At 36.8% G+C, this 21,308-nt stretch overlaps 1 protein-coding gene and 1 long non-coding RNA gene across 7 annotated transcripts in view; one reads left to right on the forward strand and one right to left on the reverse strand.

Moving 5' to 3' along the window:
- The window catches only part of CHD9 (chromodomain helicase DNA binding protein 9), an 85,140-nt gene that overhangs the window by 53,929 nt on the left and 9,903 nt on the right, over positions 1–21,308 (reverse strand). For 4 of the 6 annotated variants that reach the window (XM_015639770.3, XM_015639771.3, XM_015639772.2 and 1 more), the window contains 2 exons: positions 16,447–18,049; positions 11,860–11,907 (listed from right to left, as the gene is read on the reverse strand). In XM_015639770.3, the coding sequence (XP_015495256.1) occupies positions 11,860–11,907; positions 16,447–17,883 (1,485 nt within the window). In that variant the 5' untranslated portion in view covers positions 17,884–18,049. The remainder of the gene's footprint in view (positions 1–11,859; positions 11,908–16,446; positions 18,050–21,308) is intronic. The other 2 variants (XM_015639774.2, XM_015639773.2) reach the window with 1 other exon arrangement.
- On the forward strand, positions 76–10,591 carry LOC117245019. The gene is made up of 3 exons (XR_004499134.1): positions 76–138; positions 6,102–6,195; positions 8,538–10,591. It is a non-coding gene; the product is annotated as an uncharacterized LOC117245019 (long non-coding RNA).

A 21,308-nucleotide genomic window follows, 5' to 3' on the forward strand; every position in this document is an offset into this window, starting at 1 on the left:
GTCAGTGACTATAATCATTTGCTGACAAGCTTCCCTGCTTCCTACAGAAAATGGAAGAACTGCTCGGTTTTATCCCTCTGCCCCTGCCCAGACCTGCGGGACCCTGCGGTGGAGACCTCCTCGGGACACAGCTCTCTGGTAAGCGCCTCTTCATTCCCAGGTTGGGTTAAAGTGCTATTTTAAAACAATCAGACAAGTTTTAAAATACGTATTGTGAAGATATAAAATAAAACCAAAAATAAGACTGGGCTTTTTGCAAGGTTATTAAAAAAAACCGAGAAGCTTTTGACAGCATAGCTCTATCCTAGCAGTACCCTTGATTCTCAAAAGCCCACTCAAGAAGAACGAAGAAAGATCAGGACTTGATTTCTATTTTGTTCAATATATACATAGAACTTTATTTTCAAGGATAGACGTTTTTCCATAGAAAATTTAAAATATGGAAAGGATTTTGAGACTGTTAAGATTGGTCAGTAATTTAAAAGATAATTTCACTTCTATTTAAGATTCATTTCAAAATTAAGCTCCTTGTCCAGTAGAAACACTAGTGGTACACCAATACTTTAAACTGATTATTTTCTTCACTTAAATTCAAGGATATTTCTGTAAATATGCAGCAGCATCACAAGGACAATTACTACATTTTAATTTTACTTCTGAGAACTCTAGCCAAGATGTTTCTACATTATGTGTACAGTAACTATAGTAAATTACAGGGATTTATAATTTAGGGTTATTATTTAATATCTTAGTAAAAATGGTAAATAATCAACCATTTTATATTTTGAGATCAGCTAAAAGAAAAAATATTCCTAATGTACCCTTGGTATAATTTCAGCTTTAAAAACCAAATGCTACTAAAGCCAGTACTGTTAAATTGGTCTGCTCTTGAACATTCCTGGGCCAGAAGAAAACAAACAAAAATGCTTAATAATTAAGTAGGTAATCCAAAAATTATGGGGTTTTTTTGTGAATCCTTTTACAGTCTCTTTCTAGATATTTTATTATTTTAAAACAAGGTTTCTTTGCTGTGTTTTCTCAGAGCTCAAAGCTACTTCCCAATTTATTCCTCAACAACATTTACTACACTCTTACTGTAGAACTGTGAGTATGCTGGATGAGGCTCCTCTATGTTATAATTCCTCTGCGTTTTGCCCTTCCGAGTTCTGTCTCCTGCACTGCACAAACATTGAGCTATTTGTTAGAAATCCCAGACCATGGGTTTTTTTAAATTTTGCTATGACATTTTTAACCATATGGAAATGACACTCATGAAGATGCAGGAAGACACCAGACAGCCATTCTAAGCCAAATAAATCTGTAATGAAACCTTCATAAAGAAAGTCACTATTGTCACAAAAACCAAAACTGGAAAGCAACACAAGTGTTTTGAGATTAGAATGTGAAACACGCTTGTACTACAGAGGACAGGATCTATGTGTACTTAGCAACAAAAGCCATTTAATACAACAGAGCTCTTTTATTCTGGTAATAATTTCATGATTCGAAAATATGCACAGCTATAAAATGATTGAACAGTTGTAAATCATCATGCACAACGAAAACCATTTCAAAGGTTCTCCAGCATCTACGAAAAAAACGGCAAAGCCTTTTGCAGGCTGAAAATACCCCTCAGTGAGATGGAACGCAGATAAAACATCCTAAAGGAATATATCCTCTCAGTAATGGCTTACAAACCTATTCCATCTAGAATAAGAAATAAATTTTTAACTGACAAACATACAGGAGAAGGTGGAAAGAAAACCCTGAGGCCACTACATATTTAAAACCTGAAGATTTTATTTGGAAAAATAGGTTTGTATTTTTCACAATTGCAAAGATAACCATCCATATATGAGCGAATGCAAAGCAATGCAATGTTGTCTTGAGTCTGCACAGAGGGAGCTCCAGGGTATCTGCTGCTGCTAATGGCTTTGCCAAGCAGCAGCCGAGTGCAGGGAACAAGCCTCCTGTCAGTTCCCTGCTGCTCCACGCAATCCTGTGGGCAGCAGGGAAATTGGCAGGAATCACCTCAAATTCTCACTACTGCTGCTGCCTGCAAAAGCCATTAGCAGCAGGTATGGACCCTGGTGGTGCTCACACCACAGAGCTGGCCCAGAAAAATACTCAGGGAACAGATCAGAACAACAGCTATAGAATTCCTCACACATGCCCTGACCCACAGCCAGGGGAGCATCTTTTTGGCACTATTCAAGGGAATTTGACATGCTGTCTCACAGGAGTAGAAGGTGCCCTACACAGATATTAATGATTTCTTAGTTAAACAATGGAAAAACAGTCAAGTTACCAGGCAATATCAAGAAGCACAATCATGACAGCATCTTTCCAATAGCCAGCAGTACTCTGCTAAATAGGCTTTTCATAGAAAGGCATTTCCTCCAAAACTTTGTTGTGTTTGCATAGGACATGTGTTTGAAGACATTCACTGGCATAACAGTCCTTTTCCCAGCAAGGACAAACCACCATCCTCAAATTACAGACATCAGGTTTTTCTGCTCTAAAGCCTAAACCCATTTTCATTTGCTCCATAACAACAAATAAATCCTTCACATCCTCTGTCTATCACTACAAAAGAAGCCCCAAGGAGAAGGTGAATTTAACACTGCAACTACTTCTACCTCCTAGAAAACCCTCCCAAATCCTGCCTTATCTGTTCCAATAGTAAAACATGGCACTGTAAGAACACCTCTCCTACAGTAGGTATGGCCATTCACAATGGAATAGCATTACTTTCAGTTCTGTGTGTGCACAAAACCTTTCAGAGTCTCCAAAGTTGCACCCATTCTTGATATATTCTAGGAACTGACAATGCTTTTCTCTGAAATTTTAACAAGTCACACATTTGTGATTGAATTATACAAAGCACTTTATTGAAATAATGTTTTTCATTTGTGGGTCTACTGACCATTAGATTAGCTACCACTAAGAGCTAAATTATGACCCTAAGGGGTGTAACAACAGAAAGTTAAGGTTTACATCTGCAATGCCTTGAGTGATTCTTTCACTCCTGCTGGAAGCAGTACACACCTGCAGGAAGATGCTCAGACCAAGTACTGTCTGCCTTGAGAGCCTAACAAGTTCTTGACAGTGTACCAGGTCCTCAGGAAATCAACATGACCTTGACATCAACTGCACTAAAAGCAGCTACAATTAGCCACCTGGAAACTTGATCTTTATGCATTACGACATTACCTTTGTTCATGTTTATTACTAAACAAGGTGTCTCTTTGTGCATGTCAAGTCACCAAAACAGTATTAATATCAGAACCACACTACAAATACATAAGTTGCATGACTTAATAGTTTGGGGACTTTGTTCAAATTGGCTTCTCATTTTTTTCACATTATAATCACATGAAAACTGGAAAACTGCAGTTGCTTTTAACTCACTACAGTGAAAAATCTTAAAGGTAAATCTTAAAGGTAAATCCATTCATCATTTGAATTATAAACTTGTATTTAGGAATGCAACTCTAAAAATCCCCAAAGCATGTACTCAACTCAGTGACACCTCAATTTCATACTGTTCTGAACTTCTTTCCTCTAGAATAGTCTGCAAAAATAAGTCTCAACTTTTAATGGTGGATTGTAATTAAAAAGTTTATCTATTTAAAAAACACAAACCCTCTATCTGTAGACTACTTACAATATCTATGTGTCACCTGACATGCATGCAGAAAGGCATCTCCTTTGCTGCATGGCAGTCCCAGCAAAAGATGTAGTTTTCTCTAGACAGTAAACTGAGATTTTCAGTTAATCAGGCTACTTTTACACATATAATGGGAAGATCACCTAAATATGCAACAGGGTTTCTTTTCTCCAAAGACAACTCCCTCCAGAGTTCATTCTGAACTGCTTTGTATTTTCTTGCTCAAGTCCCACACCATCTGCTGGGACTGCTTCACAAAGCCAAGAGCACTGGCAAATGAAGATCTGTGGGGTTCTATCATTTTTCCAATCTCTTTGGTGCATATATGGGACTCTTAAGACAGCCAATGAAGTATTCCAAATTGTGGTTTTTTCAATATGGTGATAATACACTTCCTTCTTTTTCTGACTTATTACAACTACTAATGAATTTCTCAGTATTTAATGGATACAGAATTTCAAGACACACATTTATGAAACCTAACCCAAAATAAAATAGGCATGCTACAGATAGATTATGAAAAAAAAAGAGAAAATAACAAGATATGAGGTGAGAGTCTATCCTTTTCATCTTCCATATTTGTTATCTATAACATTGGTAAATGAATGGCTAACAATTACAGCACTGTGGCCAGACAGCAGTTTTTATCTGTGTAACAGTCACTTCAGAGCATACATCTGTGATTTAGGATGTGAATGTGGTTTATGCCTCACTAGGCATTTAGCACCATGCTTATAACCAAATTTTAAATTTCTGTGCAAATGAAAACACTAATGGAAAAGTCAGCAACCTTAAACTAGTCATGTTTCGACAATGAAACATGCACCTGTTGGCACGTCACACTCTCTACATAGGATGTTGTTTCACATCTCAGTGCTACAGAACCCAGTAATAATATCACTAATCATGTTTTGCCACTAATACAGTGAAGATACCATAGTTGTCATTAGCAGCAGCTTCTAAACCAGTGACCTGCCTTATCATTCACAGGGGCAAGATCAAGCCATGTCCATGTAAGCAGCTGCTAACCCTGGGTGTGCTGCAGAGGCAGCATCAGAAGTTACAGAATGAGTCTGTGGCACACATTTTGCTTCCATTTGGAAGAGATTGTTTGAAGAAAGTATTTTGGGGCTCAGTGCCAACTATAGTTTTCTGAATATTTAGTAGTGGTATGAAAACTGTGTGTAATTTGCATGGTAACTCTTAAAGGAGGCACTATGTAATGGAGCATACTAAATTGCCAGGAAATGAAAGAAATTGAGAACTTCATCCCGCTTGCTCTGCCAAGCTGCTGCATTTAATGTGTTTCAGTTTTCAGTGGTTTGGTGTTCTGTGCCCATCATGTACCCAACTTCTCTTGGGTTCCCGTCTGTCATGTAACAGCTATTTGAAAAATGGCAGACAATGCCAACAAAACCCACTGCCTCAGCAAAACTTCTCAGTGCTCTTCTACATGCAGGGCCAGAACACCCAGAACTTGCACTGGTCTAAGCGTGATGCAGGGCACACTTTGTGGTGCATTATGGCAGTATCACCACACTTACCATAAGAAAACCATGGGCTCCTGTCTATGAAAAAAATGTTATTATCATATGCAAGGCACTTGGTGGATGCACCACTGAGTTTAGGCTCAGACCAAATTCACAGTCATGCCATACTTCTACTTTAAAATTTTCTTCTTTAGTCTAAGGGTCAAAACGTTCCAGCAAAAACTTCCGTTTCTTTCTCACATTCTTGCCTAATCTTAACCTTACAGATTTTGCAATTATTTGACTCCTTGAAAAACAGGAATGACTAAAGTCTCTACTCTATAAAAGGCAACTCAGGTTTCAGTTCACTGTTTGAAACGAGTCTTATGTGGACATCTGGAAATAAATCTGTAAAATACTTCACCAAATAGTTACAGAGAAGAAAAATCAAACACGTATTTCTGTTTTAAAAAGAGTAGTCATTAGGGTTCAAAATCCTCAGGTAAAGCTCTGAAATATATTGATCCACTGAAATCTAACATCATCCAACACCTTCTTGGATGGTACAGATAAGAACTTGCTTCTCCTGGAACACATGCACATACATATGCCTGATTTTACAACTGGAAAAGTTTGTTTAACATGTAAATCCGGATAGCTTCTATCCCCAGTGCTTGTTTAATGACCTTTTAAACTCCAGAAAAAAAATAACATGACTGAAACTGCTCTAATTTAAGGTGACAAAATCCTTTTAAATGTTTTAAAGTCATTTTAAAATGATTTAAAGGTAAAATAATGAAGAATTGACTGCAGAAGTCTTCAGAACAGAAAACAAAATTGCAACAAACCTGAAATTCAACTGAATTTTCACAAGTTGCCATTTACCCACCCATGTTCTATATGACCACCACTTTTATGTGCCACTGAGAAAGTTATTTTCTCTTCTTTTTCTTATCAACCAGAGAAGAAGGCCAGAAGACAAAAAGCCTACGCAAACTACCTTCAAAAAGAACATCACATGAAGAGTTCTCTTTCCTCTTAATTCTAATATCCAAGGTAGCTTCAGCATGTGTGTCCTACTCACACTAAAAACCAGCACAGCATCCATCTCTGAGCAAGAAAAAGCAACAGGACCTTAATGGTTGTTGGTTCTTGTCAAAATTTCAGTTACAGTGTTCCCTCTACATCACTCATGGAAGTGGCCTTGTAAGAACACATTTTTATGATTGAAACAAAACCCACTTTCATCCTTAGAAGTTACTGCTGTCAGTATTTCCTTCCACTATCCCCCAGTTCTTTCACTCTCTCAGTTTGTTATCAGCCCAGATTCAAAGACATTCCAGGTGTGAAGGGTTGTAAACTGCACAACCCTCCATGGTCTATTCTTGGTACTCTTCTGCTACTTGGAGGAGTCACTGAACCTGCTGAAGGGATGAAAGGAAGGGCAAGTGGGCAAGAACTCTTCAGAACCAGCAGGAAGCTGCCCACCTTTTGTCTCAGTGCCTCACTTCTGCAAATACCTACAGAAAAGGAAGTCAGGCTAGGTCAGAGAAACAACCACACAGGAACAAAAAGAGAGGTAGCTTTTCTTCCACAGCATGCTTTAACAGCCTAATTTACCAAATTGTGCTCACATTTTATAATACATTGAGTGTAATGGTAAAAACCAATTCAATTACAAGTTAAGTGAACCAGCTTATTCAAAGTATAAAGGCTACTGGAAAAACATGCTGCAATGGATCATTTCTTGGTAAGTCCCCAGGAAATGATCCTGTGATAATATTGGCAGCCTTCTTTTTAATTTTTTTCTCTTTTTAAATTATGCATTTCCAGTGCTTGTTTTTCGCAGAACAATGAAGTTTTGTTGACAAGATGACAGATGTGAAAAATAGGTATCATGTGATTAAGAGGGAAATATCAATCATGAAGGACCTTTAAATCAAAACAGATTGCTTATTCAGAAAGGCTACCATGTAACATCTCTCTCTACAATAATTTTATTCCCTAGAAGCAGTTAAGTTTAAAAGTTTCCTTAATCTCTGAACATGTTTGGTTTTTTTTCTCGTAGTATTACTCAGTACTTCCCAGAGTATCCAAAATGTTTTCAACATTCGTAATTTCAGTGAGATCAAAAACACCCAGCACTTAATGTTAAACCCAGCACTTAACACTAAAATATATTAAGACAGAAATTGGGAAAATTATTTTTAACGTCAACAGCTGGGGAGTCACTAATATCAGTACTAACTGCACAGCATATTTCCATTTAAATCAAAGAGGGGGCATATTTCTTCCACTTCAATTCAAAACAACTTGCATATTTTTTGTTTCAGCTTCAATGAACTACTTTAGCAGCTTTATATGCCAGAATCTTCAGTTCAAAAGAGTCCTTTAGCATATATGCTAACCTAATGAAACTACTTCCCTTGAATCTAGTTTTCTCAATTAAATATTCATGAACAAAATCCTTGCCCTTAGTTAAGGAGTAAAACAAGATGCCTAAAGAAAAGGAATTTATCAAAAAGGGTGATGGTTCAAAAATAAGGAGTCCTAAGTAGAGGATACTACTGGGGAACAATAGTTTGGTTTCAGGCAAATGAAACCCAGAAAGCAAAAAAAACAAACTATTTTTTCCCCAGAAGCCACCTATAAAATTGCTAGATAAAGAATATAGCATCCAAGAGCTTCACAGTAATAACCATAAAATAACTTTTGGTAGGGATCAAACAGAAAAAGTTGCAAAAAACCCCAAAAACATTGCAAGACAGGTTTTGAAAAATTACTGCTACGGTTGTTTCTAACCTCAACTGAGTCTGGCTACTAGCAAAAGTGGCAGGACTAGACTCACTGTAAAGGCAAAGAAAAGAGAAATTCTTATCTTTAACAGAGATGAAGTCAGCAAAAACTGTCACCAACACAGAGCAGAGTGACAGCCTGGTTAGAGACCACATTGTGCTTCTAAGGGCATCCCCAAGTATGGTCATGAGCAGGACCCTGAGCCCTCTGTACCTCTGTCCCCAATAAGCAAGGCTGGGTCACCATGTCTGAAATCTAAAATCACTCAAAGCCTGTAACATTTGCAGTTAAACCACAGTAAGTCAGAAAGCACACTGGGCTGGCACCAGAAAACACATCTCTCATGTGGTGTCGGGAGTTGATCAGATTTCAAACACTACATGATTGCACGTCAAAGAATCCTCCAAAGGATGATATAAATAGGAGCTACAATACAGACACATCAAAATATATTTGCCTAATCTATTTTAAAAATTGTTCTTACTGAACTCAAAGACAGTAAGACACATGTCTGGTTTTGTCACTCAGATGTTCCTTAAATAATTTACCTGCCTTCCCCTGTGACAGCTTAGGTTCTCTAACAGCTGGTTTCTGCTTTTAAGAGTGTCAAGGACCAAAGTTCCTGCTACAACAGAGTTTACACATCAGGCTGAGCCTCACCTAGGCCTCGTGGACAACAGCTGCAATGACTTAAAGATAAAAAATGCACATATACTGCATCTTCTTATCCTTTTGAGGACTACAAACGGGTATTGGAAGCCCATAGCATGTTGCAAGTCTCAAAAAGGACAACAGCTATGCTTTTCTTGTGAGTTTGCTTTAAACACTATTAAAGAAATCTATTGTGGTGCTCATTAAAAAAATAAGGTACAGTGAAACAATTCCTTTTGAGATTACTTAAGATTATTTTAAAAACTTATTGGTAGTACTCTAGTTTTGAAACAGTGTTTCAAACTCTAAGAAAATACACACAAATCTCAGAACCACAATATTTGCAATGGGTTCTTTAAGGCTAACTTCTCTTTTATTTCCAAGATATAAATTAAAACTAAATTGTGAGGTCATGAATATCTCTTAAAAGAGCCCTTCCTGTCAATCTATGAAACTAATTCTGCTTTGCAATTCAATATGCTGCTCAACAGCATAATATACACATACATGATATGCTACTAACATTGAAATTATTTTCAAATATGGGCTAACTCCTGAGCAGGCAGTGTGTAAAAGATAGGAACAATTTCAGGAGACATAAGTTAAAATGCTTGCCTCCACAGTAAGATATCAAGGGAACAAAAAACTCAAGCAAGTACAAATAAAAGCCAAATAATCCACACAAAAGAAAACCTGCCATATTTATGAAAGAAAAATCAATCTCTGCTACAAATTACACAGCTTTCAAAAATGTAAGACTTGTCATCTTTTCTAGCCTAAAGCTACATTCCTAGCTTCATTTATCATGCTTACTGAAATCAGCATTAGAATTCTCGCTCTCATCATCCTAAGAAACCCACTAATTTATATTTATTAGCCTTAAGAGTTCCCAAAATCAATCCACTCAACATCTGATGATAAACACTCTCTTAGAAATGTGTGTAACCAGGAAATTGAGCAAATTTTTTTTACCTGATAATAAACAAAGAAAACAATATCTCTCCAGATGTAGGAGGCTCTTTGGGGGAAAAAGTTGAAAATTATTTTGATCTATCTGTATATTTAGAAATAATATAATAGCTAAAAGAAATTGCAAAACCTGAGTGCACAAAACACACAGACATCTGGACAAAAGCCATATGAATTCTAAATATATCAGATTCTCTGGCTTCAAAATTACACTACTGGTTAACATCTTTACAAGTTCTGCTGCTCTTTCAGTAATAACACTTCACCAACACTTCATAAAGTGTTGATTTTCTGCAAAATGTCTCAAGATAAAATGCTGCTCTGGAAGTTTTACAGGCAATGATATATTTGAAGCCACTCAAAAATGCAGGGTCTAGATAACAGTGTTAGTTAAAGCAGGTTAGTTACTGGATGCAATGGACAGTCCACTTGCACTCTCTTTGTGTTTAAGACTGCAGGTCCACACACAATTATTTTGCCTGTACTGCAGAAAATATTGTTTTCCACTCCTTCCTCTCTCACAGAATCACAGAATGGCTGAGGTTGGAAGGGACCTCTGGAGAGCATGTAGTCCAGCCCCCTAGGACAGGCTGCAAAGGATGGTGTTCAGACAGTTCTTGAGCAGGAGGAGACTCCAGAAGCTCTCTGGACAGCCTGTTCCAGAGCTCTGTCACCCTCACAGTAAAGCAGTTTTTGCTCATTTATATGGAAGCTCCCGTGTTTTATGCCCCTTGTCCTGTCACTGGGCACCACTGGAAAGAGCCTGGCCCCAAGCTCTTGACACGTGCAGGTGTTCGTGTGCATTGAAAAGCTCCCCTGCACTGTGTCTGTGGAACACGATCCTGTGCAACTGAGAGAACTAAACCAGGAACTTGTATTCTGCAAAAACACCCTTGACAAAAAAGTGCAAAGCTTCTCTGTACCTAAAGGAGTTTCCCAGTTCAGTTCATAGCCCAAACATTGCATTAACACCAGACGAAATCAAAGAATAGGAGCTTTTTTCTTCAACTTGTTTTTAACTCGACAATTTATTATAGTTTAGGCATATATTGAACAACAGTTCTAACAGCCTACAGAATGGGTTGCTGTCTCTAAAAGACAATTTAACATGGATTTTTCTTTCTCTTTAATTAGGTACCACTTTTTCCAGACACCAAGACTGCACAATTATATCAGTACTCTCACATTAATGAATTGCTTTATAGTTTTTCTCTGTTAACAAGACACCTATTTCCAAATAGTTATTCAGGTTAATCAACCACACTTACCCTGCATTGTTATTAAAAAAAATAATATAAATTTAACTTATTTTTATCAACTAGTTTCACCTTGCTATTTTACTACTGCAATTTGACCCAGCCAGAAGCTTTCTTCCTATGCCTGCCATCTGTTAACTACTTTTTACAAAAATGCTTCTCTTTTGGCACATTTCAAAGACAATTATGGTAGTTATTTAATGTGTGTGCAATTATCTCAGGAAAAAAATATATTATTATATTATGACATTTAAACAGCAAGTGTTTAATTTTGCAGAGGAAACATACACAAAGAATTGGACAGCCTAATTATTTGACAAGTGATGAAGGTTGAGAGAGACTTTCTCAAGAAAGGTTTAAGAAAAGCTTTTGTGATAGCAAAAAGATCCAAAAAAATTGCAAAAAAATTTAATTCTACTTAACAGAAATTACTAAGAAACTCATAAAGCATTTAAAACTGTAAAAGAGATACTCTGGAACATTTTCAGTGCTCTGAAAATCCCAGCAATTTTTGTCTTTCCTTTACCACACAGCTTTATTTTGAAAGCCAAAACAGGGGAAATGAAAATTAAGACAATAAAAATTATACCCATCAGTAAATGTGTTACAAATTTATCTCACAAGCATGTACTTTCTTTCCTCAACCTATGCAATTTGCAATTTTAAAAAATAAAATGTATAAAAGGTTTATCTAAAATATATATAATATATACAAAAGCAAGTGCTTCATACACATTCAACTATAAATAAAGCTATCAAAACATAGCTCTTTTAATGATTAGTATGTTACTGGCAAAAAGCCATCAATTAATAATGAAAACATTATATGATATACAGCTATAATTTAGAACTTCATTCCAGGAACTGCACTACTTAGGCTCAGAGATGCTGCCCTACTCTTCTGATTAGCCTTGCCATAGTCACTGCCACCTGTTTGTGCAAGTCTTTCTCATATCACAGAAATAAAGCAAAAAACCTGCAAAATATTGCACAAATGTGGTCAGTGGAGGGATTGTTTTCATTACTTCAGTATAGATGATAAACTTACTAGGTGCTGGGAATTCTGCTGCCTCACTGTGGTGCAGGACTTAAGTTCCTGTGAAGAAGGTAAAAAATGTTCTTGAGGCACAGAGAACTAAATCCAGTGCATACAACTTCTAGAAATGCTTAAAAAGAAACTTCAGACAAAGGTTTACATTTGTTAATATGATGTCACAGATAAAATTTGCCCTAAAGGAACAATATAAATACAGTGGATGTGCTTAATGGGAGGTATACCAGCACTATTCAGCACTTTAGGAAGAGTAAACCATGTTAAGGGTATGGAGGTTTTTTACATATCAAAATTACAAGGTATGATTTGTAATGAACCAAAATTCTTACTGGTAAAGATATTAAGACTTCCAATCATAGAATCATTAGGTTTGGAAAAGACTCCCAAAATCATCAAGTCTGACTTTTGACTTGATGCAAATATATGAGAAGATGCAAAGTAGGGCATCTTCTCATATAAATTTTGAGAAGTATATTTTGTTATTCTCAGTCTCACTGAATATTGCACTGCTTCCCAAGCCACATGCATTTAGCACCATAATTTTAAAATCTTGTATTGAACCTATACTTAGGAGCCATAACCTATAAACTTACTATGCAAAATAGCCAGTTGTTTCTACAAATAAGTTCTATATAGTACGATCAATTCCTTAATTTAACATATTCCTTGTTATAGGCTTACTAAAAATTAAACCATACAGAATATAAGAAATACACCCTAATACTATACTATATCTATACAATATAATGTATTTTATATATATATATATATATACATGCAAATCCTATAGCCTTAATTTTGATACATCTCCATAACTGCTTATATATCAAGTAGCTGTCTGGTATTAGATCTCACAAGTAGCCAAGAAAGCACATCAAGCACATCACTTCTTACTATGTGCTTCTCTCATAAAAACTTGACAGTCCATGTATATACAAGTAGAATAGCAACCAATAGCAGGATAAGAGTTTTACAGGTGGGGTAATCCAAGGGATACATGTCTACAATTAATTTATTATTGTTATAAATGTGCCATCTGATGCCACAGTCAGACATGAACAGCCTGTGACAATTCAGGACATTTCAGGAGCACATAAATCTGGACTTGGATCTGGTGAGAGTTAATTCCCTCTTTGATGATAAGCTCCTGTATGAGGTTATTCCACTCTGATATACACAGATGTCCTGGGGTACACCACCATCCAAGCAATCATCTACGAGGTTCAGACTTTGCCAAACTTTCAACAAGGGCGAGACAAATTCTTTCAAAAACATTAGTGTCATCTATTTCTATAAAAGAGGTGGTAGACAGCTCAGGCTTGCAGGCATAGAAACACTTTCATGTTTCCAGTCGGTTTTTACACAAATTCATGAATACACTGAATTGTCAGGTTAGGTGTCAAACTTTTAGTCACCAAAAGGAAAAAAAAAATTTTGTGATTTAAGAACTAAGACTACCACCTCATCCTATAGCACTTCATATTATTAATGAAATATTTTTCATCAGTAATTTTTCATTTTCATAGTATTTTTAACCTCAATTCCTCTGCTTTCATGTGTGTAGCCAGAAGACATTAGAACACTTCTTACAAAATTGCATACACAGTGAGACAGCTGTAATCTTCTCTAAGGACAGTTTATACTTAAGATTATCTTTCCAAAAGTTTATACTTCAAATTATCTTTTCTACTTCCTTTTTCTTATAAAGATGTAAAACAATGTTGAAGCCTTTTTTATCCTTCTGGAAAACAAATAGATTATTTAGCCTTAGCAAACTCAAACCAGTTTTAAGTGGAGTTAAAAGATCAGAAGTCTTGTATTAGTCAAAGCTAAGGCTATAGGAGTCTTCAGCATTTCTCCACTTCACTTTCTGTTCTCAAACTAACTCTGATGAAAAATGCATGATGTAAAATTAAGGGTGCAATTTATTTACAATTCTGATCTAATTACAGCAGAAAGCATATTAGCACCATAAGACAGTCTTTTTAATTCTGCAGCATTATTACACCAGATTGTATTAATTCTTAAATTAATTTCCATCAAAAGAATAACCATACAAGTAAAAATGTTTTGCGTATGCTTGCTCTCAAATACTGAAACAAGTATTTAATGTTATTCCTTAATTTAAATAACTTCAGTCTAATGACAGTTAAAGATCTTTGGTTGTCTAATATTGGGTCTATTCCAATATCTATAGTTCATTAACTGTTTCATAAAATATTCTGAGAAAACGTCAATCATTATCAAACTGAAACTGTTAAAAAAATCCCCTAAACTCACTAGTAATTGTTTCCTCAATATGAACTAAAGCCTGTATGAAACACTGTCTTGTTAAAAAATTAAAAGCTCACCTTAACTACTACATATGAAACATGTCAAAATCTCTTCCCAACTGACTCCTACCTAAAGCCAGCCATCTTCAGGAGTATCAAAATTCCTTCTCCCTTTACCCTACCATTTTCCTCTTTGGTTAAACGGAACACATTTGTAAAAAGCTCTAACAGAACCAACTCATCTTGAACTTGAAATTCCAAAATGAGATCAAAGAATAGAAGTGAGAATTACTACTAAAGCCTCTCTTAGAATTGTAGTCAGTCAAAAGACGGATCTGAAACACTTCAGTAATTGCCGTACTTTTCCATTACTATTCATACAACATACTCCACTGATTTAAAGAGGCTTTTACATTGTTGCTTCTGTCAATCCCCCATCTGTACATTCCGCAAGTTTGATAGCTACCAGTTCACAACTAGTTTCTGACAGAAACTTTAAACATCTGTCTGACCAGATAAACTCAAGGTCAGAATCCAATTTATACAATTTATTGCATACTCCAAAATAATAAAAACAAAACCAAGCACTGGTTTCTGGCCGTTTCATTTCAAAGAGGAAAAACATTAAAATTTTAAATACTGCAAAGTTGCTTTGTTTTCACACCACAATAAAAACAAAACCAAACCCCTAAACTTTAAAGACACTCTGCAGATCTCAGAACTTTCCTTCTACTCCTTGTTACAAAGCGAAGTGCTAAAACTGATGTCAGTGAGATTGAAGCAAGTCTGAAAAAGTTCTGACAAATACAACACAGAAGTCACAGCACCAGAAAGTTTTATTAGACCTGCTTTTCATTGCCTGGCTTATAGCCCACATGCTCCTCGAAAATGATACTAATCCCTGGGTTTCTGGAATCCATTTCCTCTTCACCCTTCACCCCAAGTATGCTCAGGGAGCCCAAGAGCCTCCACACCCCTGTTCCCAACCCTTCGTGCTGCTCCCATGGCAGGACTGCTCACACACACCCTGACGGGACCACCTTCCCCTGAGAGCTGCTGGACCCTGGAGGCTACAGACGTCTCTGTCAAGAGTGGCTACTTGGGTGCACCCTCTTTTTTTTGAGGCAGGGAAGGGGAAAGAAAGGAAATGTTTATCAAAACCAACAGATTGCATCTACTGCATCATTCCCTTAATCAAGCTCATCTCACCCGCACTGCTGGATATCCGTGTCCCATGAACATCACACCACAGTTCATAGAAGAAGTTTCACTGGTAGGAATTGACAATTACACGCTCCATAAACATAAGCAGAAGTTGTAATGGAGAAGCACTCTACTGAACCACGACGAAAGATTAAGCGTGTTAAGCCCTTATCTCTACGCTAATGATCTAAAATTAACAGGGGAAAAGAAAAATGCTACATTGTTCCTTCACAGGCCTGTGTCCTACAAACTAAATAGAAGCAAAAGTCAGTAGATAAGGTACTTGCCTTCCCCATATTTTTTTTTCCCCAGAAAGACAGCATTCTGTATTCACAGATAGAGAGAATATTGGTAGCAAGAATACAGAAGTAGCAGTTACTAAAACCTTTTCAAAGCCATCTGCTTTAAATGTATATGTTTGATGTCAGAGTTGCTTGTTTAGAATTGCACAGATTGAAAATCAGAAAACAATTTTTATGTCATCTTATGTGGAGGACTCGAATACTTGCAGTAGATGTGCACATTATACTAAAACAACTGCTGAGTTTTTTGGTTTAGCCAAAAGTAACAAAATCCAACATACACACAGCTTTCTATATGTTTCCTATTATTATTGATCACATCAAAAACAAGAATAATAAGTGTGTATTTTTAGGCAATGAGCATGAGCACAAAGACACAACAAAGGACAGAGCAGCAATATAACCACTGCAAAATCAGCCACACAAACCTTACCAAGTGTCTTAAAAACATGTTTCTCTAAGTACTTTTCAAGACAATAAGCCCTTATATTTGCACCAAAATCATAAATCAATAATTTTTTTCTGCTGTACTTCAGAAATACAAGCAGCAGAAGGAGCAACACAATTTTATCTGAATAAGAATATGTAGTCTTGCTTTCTGCAGTGGTAGGAAAACAACAGGAGAAAGTAATGTCCGCATCAACTGGTTAGGGCATTTTTCCTCCTAAACTAGACTTCTTCACGGTCAAATAACAGCTCAGAGACTTCAGTCATCATGTTTTGACTCAAGCACTAGTCATTATTCATTTCACGATCAACCAAATCAGACAGTTCAAAGCCCCCCTCCCCAAATCCCTACATACCTGCCCTTGTAAGGATGCACGACTTCTGCCTTGCAGGTGCTGATTAGAAACTGAAGAATGCCAAGGGTGGATCTGAGTTTGAGACGGTGCCCGAACGAGTTCAGATGACGGTGTCACTTGCTGTGGGGTTATGTGGTGTTCTAGGTCATGCTCTAAAACATGGCTTGTGCTATCCTGAACAAACGCAGAGTCGTCAAACTGTGGCAGAAGGTCTTCCTGCAGGAGGTCATCTGGGTCAAGTCCTGTGAATGGTTCACTGTGAGTCTCCACTTGATGAAGTAAGTTGTCATCTAAAGATGTAAAACCATTGCTTTCAATAGGGTCGGTGAAATGGCTTATTTGAGAAGCAGAACTAGTGGAAGCTGAAAAATTAATATTCACAGGAGAGAGTTTTGAACTACTAAAGTTGCCCTGAGGATGCGCAGAATGCAACATTTGAAAAGTACTTGAATTCAAAGGTGTATTAGGATTCAACATGTGCTCAGTTGTTTCTTGCTTGGTCCCTGTTTGAGATGTAAAGGCATCGCTTCCAGTGAAATCAGAGATAGAGTGTGTCTGCTGGCTAGTAGAAAGAGCTGTTGTAGGCTGAAGAAGGCTGGTAGGAGAAATGCGGTTATTAGAGTAGGAATACGGAGATGAAAATTGTTGACTATTACTGACAGAACATGGAGTAATAGTTGGGGACTGTCCATCAAAATTTCCTTCTTGATTCCCACAAAAATGTATTGAAGCACTTGCATTTTGAGAAAACTGTTGAACAGACAGAGGCTGCTGTGAAGTCGATGGATTAGAAACTGAAGGTGGGTGGTTAACACTGACTCTGAGGGAAGTAGACACGTTAACTTCCATGAAGTCTTTTGGCTGACTCAGAGCATCCTGCCCCGTGTTGTTCCTGCTCTGCTGCGGCCGTAGTGAGGCACACTGATGCTGTGGTTCATTAGCCTGAAATAAGGCAAAGTCATGGTGTGCTACAAAGCTTTTGTTTTGCTGCATAGACTGAGAATGTCCTTGGTGAAAAGGGGACCCATTTTGATTTGAAACAGTTGTGGCAGTTTGATGACCCCACATAGGACTACCATCAGCCACATCTGGAAACATCCCATTGGACTGGTTTTGTGGATGAACTGGTGAACAATTGAATTGAGAGTGTGGTGATAAGACATTGTCAGCTGAGCTATTAAAAGACTGATTTACTGAGTGAAGCTTCAGTGAATCATACTGATTCAGCTGATCAAACTCACTCATCTTTTGTTGATTTTGAGCATCTTGCACATGGTTCAGCGAGTCTATGTGCAAAGGTTCAAATTCTGCACCCAAATTCAATTCATCAACAAGTGAAACAGGTCCAGGTTGAACAAAGGCATCATCTGACAAACCTTCTAAGGTCTCACTAAAAAGATTGGCATCATCAAAAAAATCCATCATAGGATCAGTCATCTTGAGAGGTCTGTTCTGCTTTTGCTCTCAACTCCAAATGGAGTCAATTTTGTCTCTCTGCAGTGAACAGAAACAAATGACATCCAGCGGTCACCACCTTATCCAAGGCATGCCAACAGCCATTAGTGCTTCTGATGAAACATTTGTCTTCAGGTGTTAAAGCATCCTGAAGGAGAGGAGTGAGGGGGGAGGAAAAAAAAAGGAAAATTTAAATTTAATGACTGTCCTCATCCTTCCTTCCCAACATTTCTAAGGGTATTTGATACTTTGTTCACAACTTTAGCTAAACCACAAATCAAGTAAGTTATTTTTGCTTATACTCAATGCCCTGTGCAGGGTTTATAATTTTTGTCCCTTATAAAAAAATATTTTAAATGTAATGGTTTCATTTGTTTTATTCACTCAGAGCACAATTATAGAGTCTCCTTGGTCATATTCATTAAAACTACAAATTGCACCAGTTTTAGTGCTTGCAGTTTTTTAGTGGGTTTTAGTGCTCCAGGATTAGGATTTGTTTATAGCAAAAAAATCATATACCACGTAAGATGTAATAATTCTGTATGTTTAAACAAAAAAAGCTTGAAAAGTTATTTCATTTAAGTCAAAAGTTGAATTTCATTAGGAAAAACTGGGATCCTTCGTTTCTTCTATTTAAATTGCATTATGCAAGTTCCTGAGAAACTGTTTTATCGCACTTATGAGGTAACACTTCTTAGAAGGAATGAATACAACAATACAAAGAAAACACAAAAAGAACAAGCTTTGGTTCAAAGGAAGTTTGCACATCTAGTTTTGAAACACTTGAAACTATTTATTCATAGTATCATTGAGTGATCTCCAATTAATTGATTTGCAGTGAGGGATTTAAGGAGAGTTGAAAAGCATGGTTAATTTAACTTTAGCCTAAAAACTTCCACATTTTTACTGTAATCAAACAGAATGGGAAATGACTTAAAATGTGTGTCTGTCATAATGTACCTCCCCAAATACCTGGTAACCCTGTAGAATAGGGAAGCAATCACTTTAAATTAGCACCTTCACAGAATAATCATTCCTTTATCCTGTCAATACATATGTCTAATTAAAGGAAAAAAAAAAAAAAAAAAAAAAAAAAGGGAAGAGAAACAGTCACAAGTTGTAACTCCTGACCCTCCTATTAAAGCTCACCTTCAATTGCAATTTCTCATTAATTGATTTTCCTAAGAATGAGTAGAGGGCCCTTCCAGAAATGAGCACCCTGTAAATCTGAAACATTCTCTGATGGAAGAGGCTCATGCTGAACCTACTAAGCCCAAAGTACTTCTTGGCAAGCTGATAAAAAACCCATCCTAGATATACCTCCTGGCCACTGAGGGTGGTGTGACGATAAAAATAAACCAGAATAAAGCCAGACTTAAATTCACAAACCTCCTTTAGGATTTGAGTATATGAGACTTCTGGTGTGTACAGAGAAAGGACAGATGGATCCTGTATCATCCTGAGAGACACCGATCAGGTATGGATTGGTGTGAGTGTCAGTGAGGAGGAGAACAAGCATGATAAAAAACAAGTGACAAAAGCTTAGGGAGATGACAACTTAGCACAGCAAAGCTACTGTGGATCCCAGATTATACATGTGTAAATTACTGCTTAAAGTTAGGATCTCCTAAAGTCCCAAGAAATCATTAATATAAATTAGACCTCATTATCTTCTAACACTGATTAAGTTGTCTACTTACGATTAAAAACAGCTAATGATGGCTTTCCCAGTATGGAACTCCCTCCAATAGATGACAAACAACCACAGAATCCAGGTAGATCTGGCATGGGTTATAACATTGCTAATATAATGATATCTCATCCTAGTTTATCTCAACACAAAAGATAAGTCAGGAGAGAGCTATTTTAGCTCAGAAGAAAACCAATTCAGATTAAGTACAAGGAAAAAAATATCATAGACACAGAACAATGTAATTCAAGAAACCCCACCTGAGGATAAAATGGAAATTATGGTAGCCATGGGTAAAATGTTATGTTCCAGGCTACAAGGATTACTGATAAAAATCTCAAATCTGAAGCTGTATTAATTAAGTTTACATACTGAGTCTGATCAATTTTTGCTAACTCAAAAAAACAGGGGAAAAAAAGAGCTATTTCTTCCATCTTTAGCAATATAGATCCCAAGGATGTACAGTCATTAACTAGTATGCATGTTCTTTACTATAGAAGCCTAGAACTACTCAACAGGACTAAAAGAACCCTATATTAAAAGCCACATACACCACACAATCTCTTCATGTTTTACTGACTCTGTCCCTTTACAATAAGGAAACTGAGAAAAGACTGCAGAACAGCTGGAATTACGGCAGCACACTCAGAGCTGGCCTCCCAGAAATTTACTTATTGGCTTAAAAAGAAACCAAGAAACATTTTCCAACTTTGTTTTTCCTACTTCTTTTCAATATAAGGAAAACAAGAGGAAGTAATGAACAAATAATATGAACTGTCCTTTTAAAATGGAAAAGTTTTATAACAAAAATAAATCTTAGCAGGTATAAATAGGAAATATAACCTGACAATGTCAGCTTCACTTCAAGGATCCAAGCAAGCTGGATAGCATAGATGAATTTCCAGACTGAGAAATCTGAAGGCTGGATACACAAGAAACCTCTCCCAGCTAATTAGACCAACATAAATTTATTATGAAGAAAGCTTCTATGTAAAGTGGAGATTGTGAAGTGATGAAAAAAAACCCCAAAATAACCCCACCAACCAACCTCCCAAACCTCTTTTGGAAAGAATACCACTATAAATAGCTTGAACACAAGTCTGTTGCAAAGAGAATTTGTGTTTTGACCAGGGAAATACTTTGATACACGAGGTAGCACTGCTTCACATGACTGATGTGTGACAATACCAAAGGTAAGAGAAATCGGTGACTTTGGTGGCCATTTTTCTCAAAAGAAGTTGAAACCATGGCTATTCAAAAAAATAGCAGAAGCCAGCTCAGAGAGAAGCTAGGGACAAGTTAGCAACCACAAGGAATTAAGTCATAGAAGCATAACATAACAGAAATCCAGACTATGGCAAAAGGACTCAGAGAGTCATAGTTAGGGAAGAATTTTACATTGTATATTTGTAAAGGGTTTAATTTTGGGGATTTTTTAGGGAAGCACTGCTACCAGGCATAACAAACAAGAAGTCTGCTAGAGACTGAAAAAAATTATTGTATTTCGCTGAATTCTATGTAACATGCAACAGCATGACAACTTTGTGGCTTGCTGTGATTTGCCCATCTATTAGCAGATGGAATACGACATCAAAAGAGGTGCATGGTAAAACCCAGATACTCAAAAAACTGATCACTTCTGCACAATATTTAGAAATGAGACATTCCATTCCCAATATTAAAAGACAATTACACTATCATTACTTGTCAGATTTTA

The sequence above is a fragment of the Parus major genome, chromosome 11 (assembly GCF_001522545.3).
Source record: "Parus major isolate Abel chromosome 11, Parus_major1.1, whole genome shotgun sequence".
Lineage (NCBI taxonomy): Eukaryota > Metazoa > Chordata > Aves > Passeriformes > Paridae > Parus > Parus major.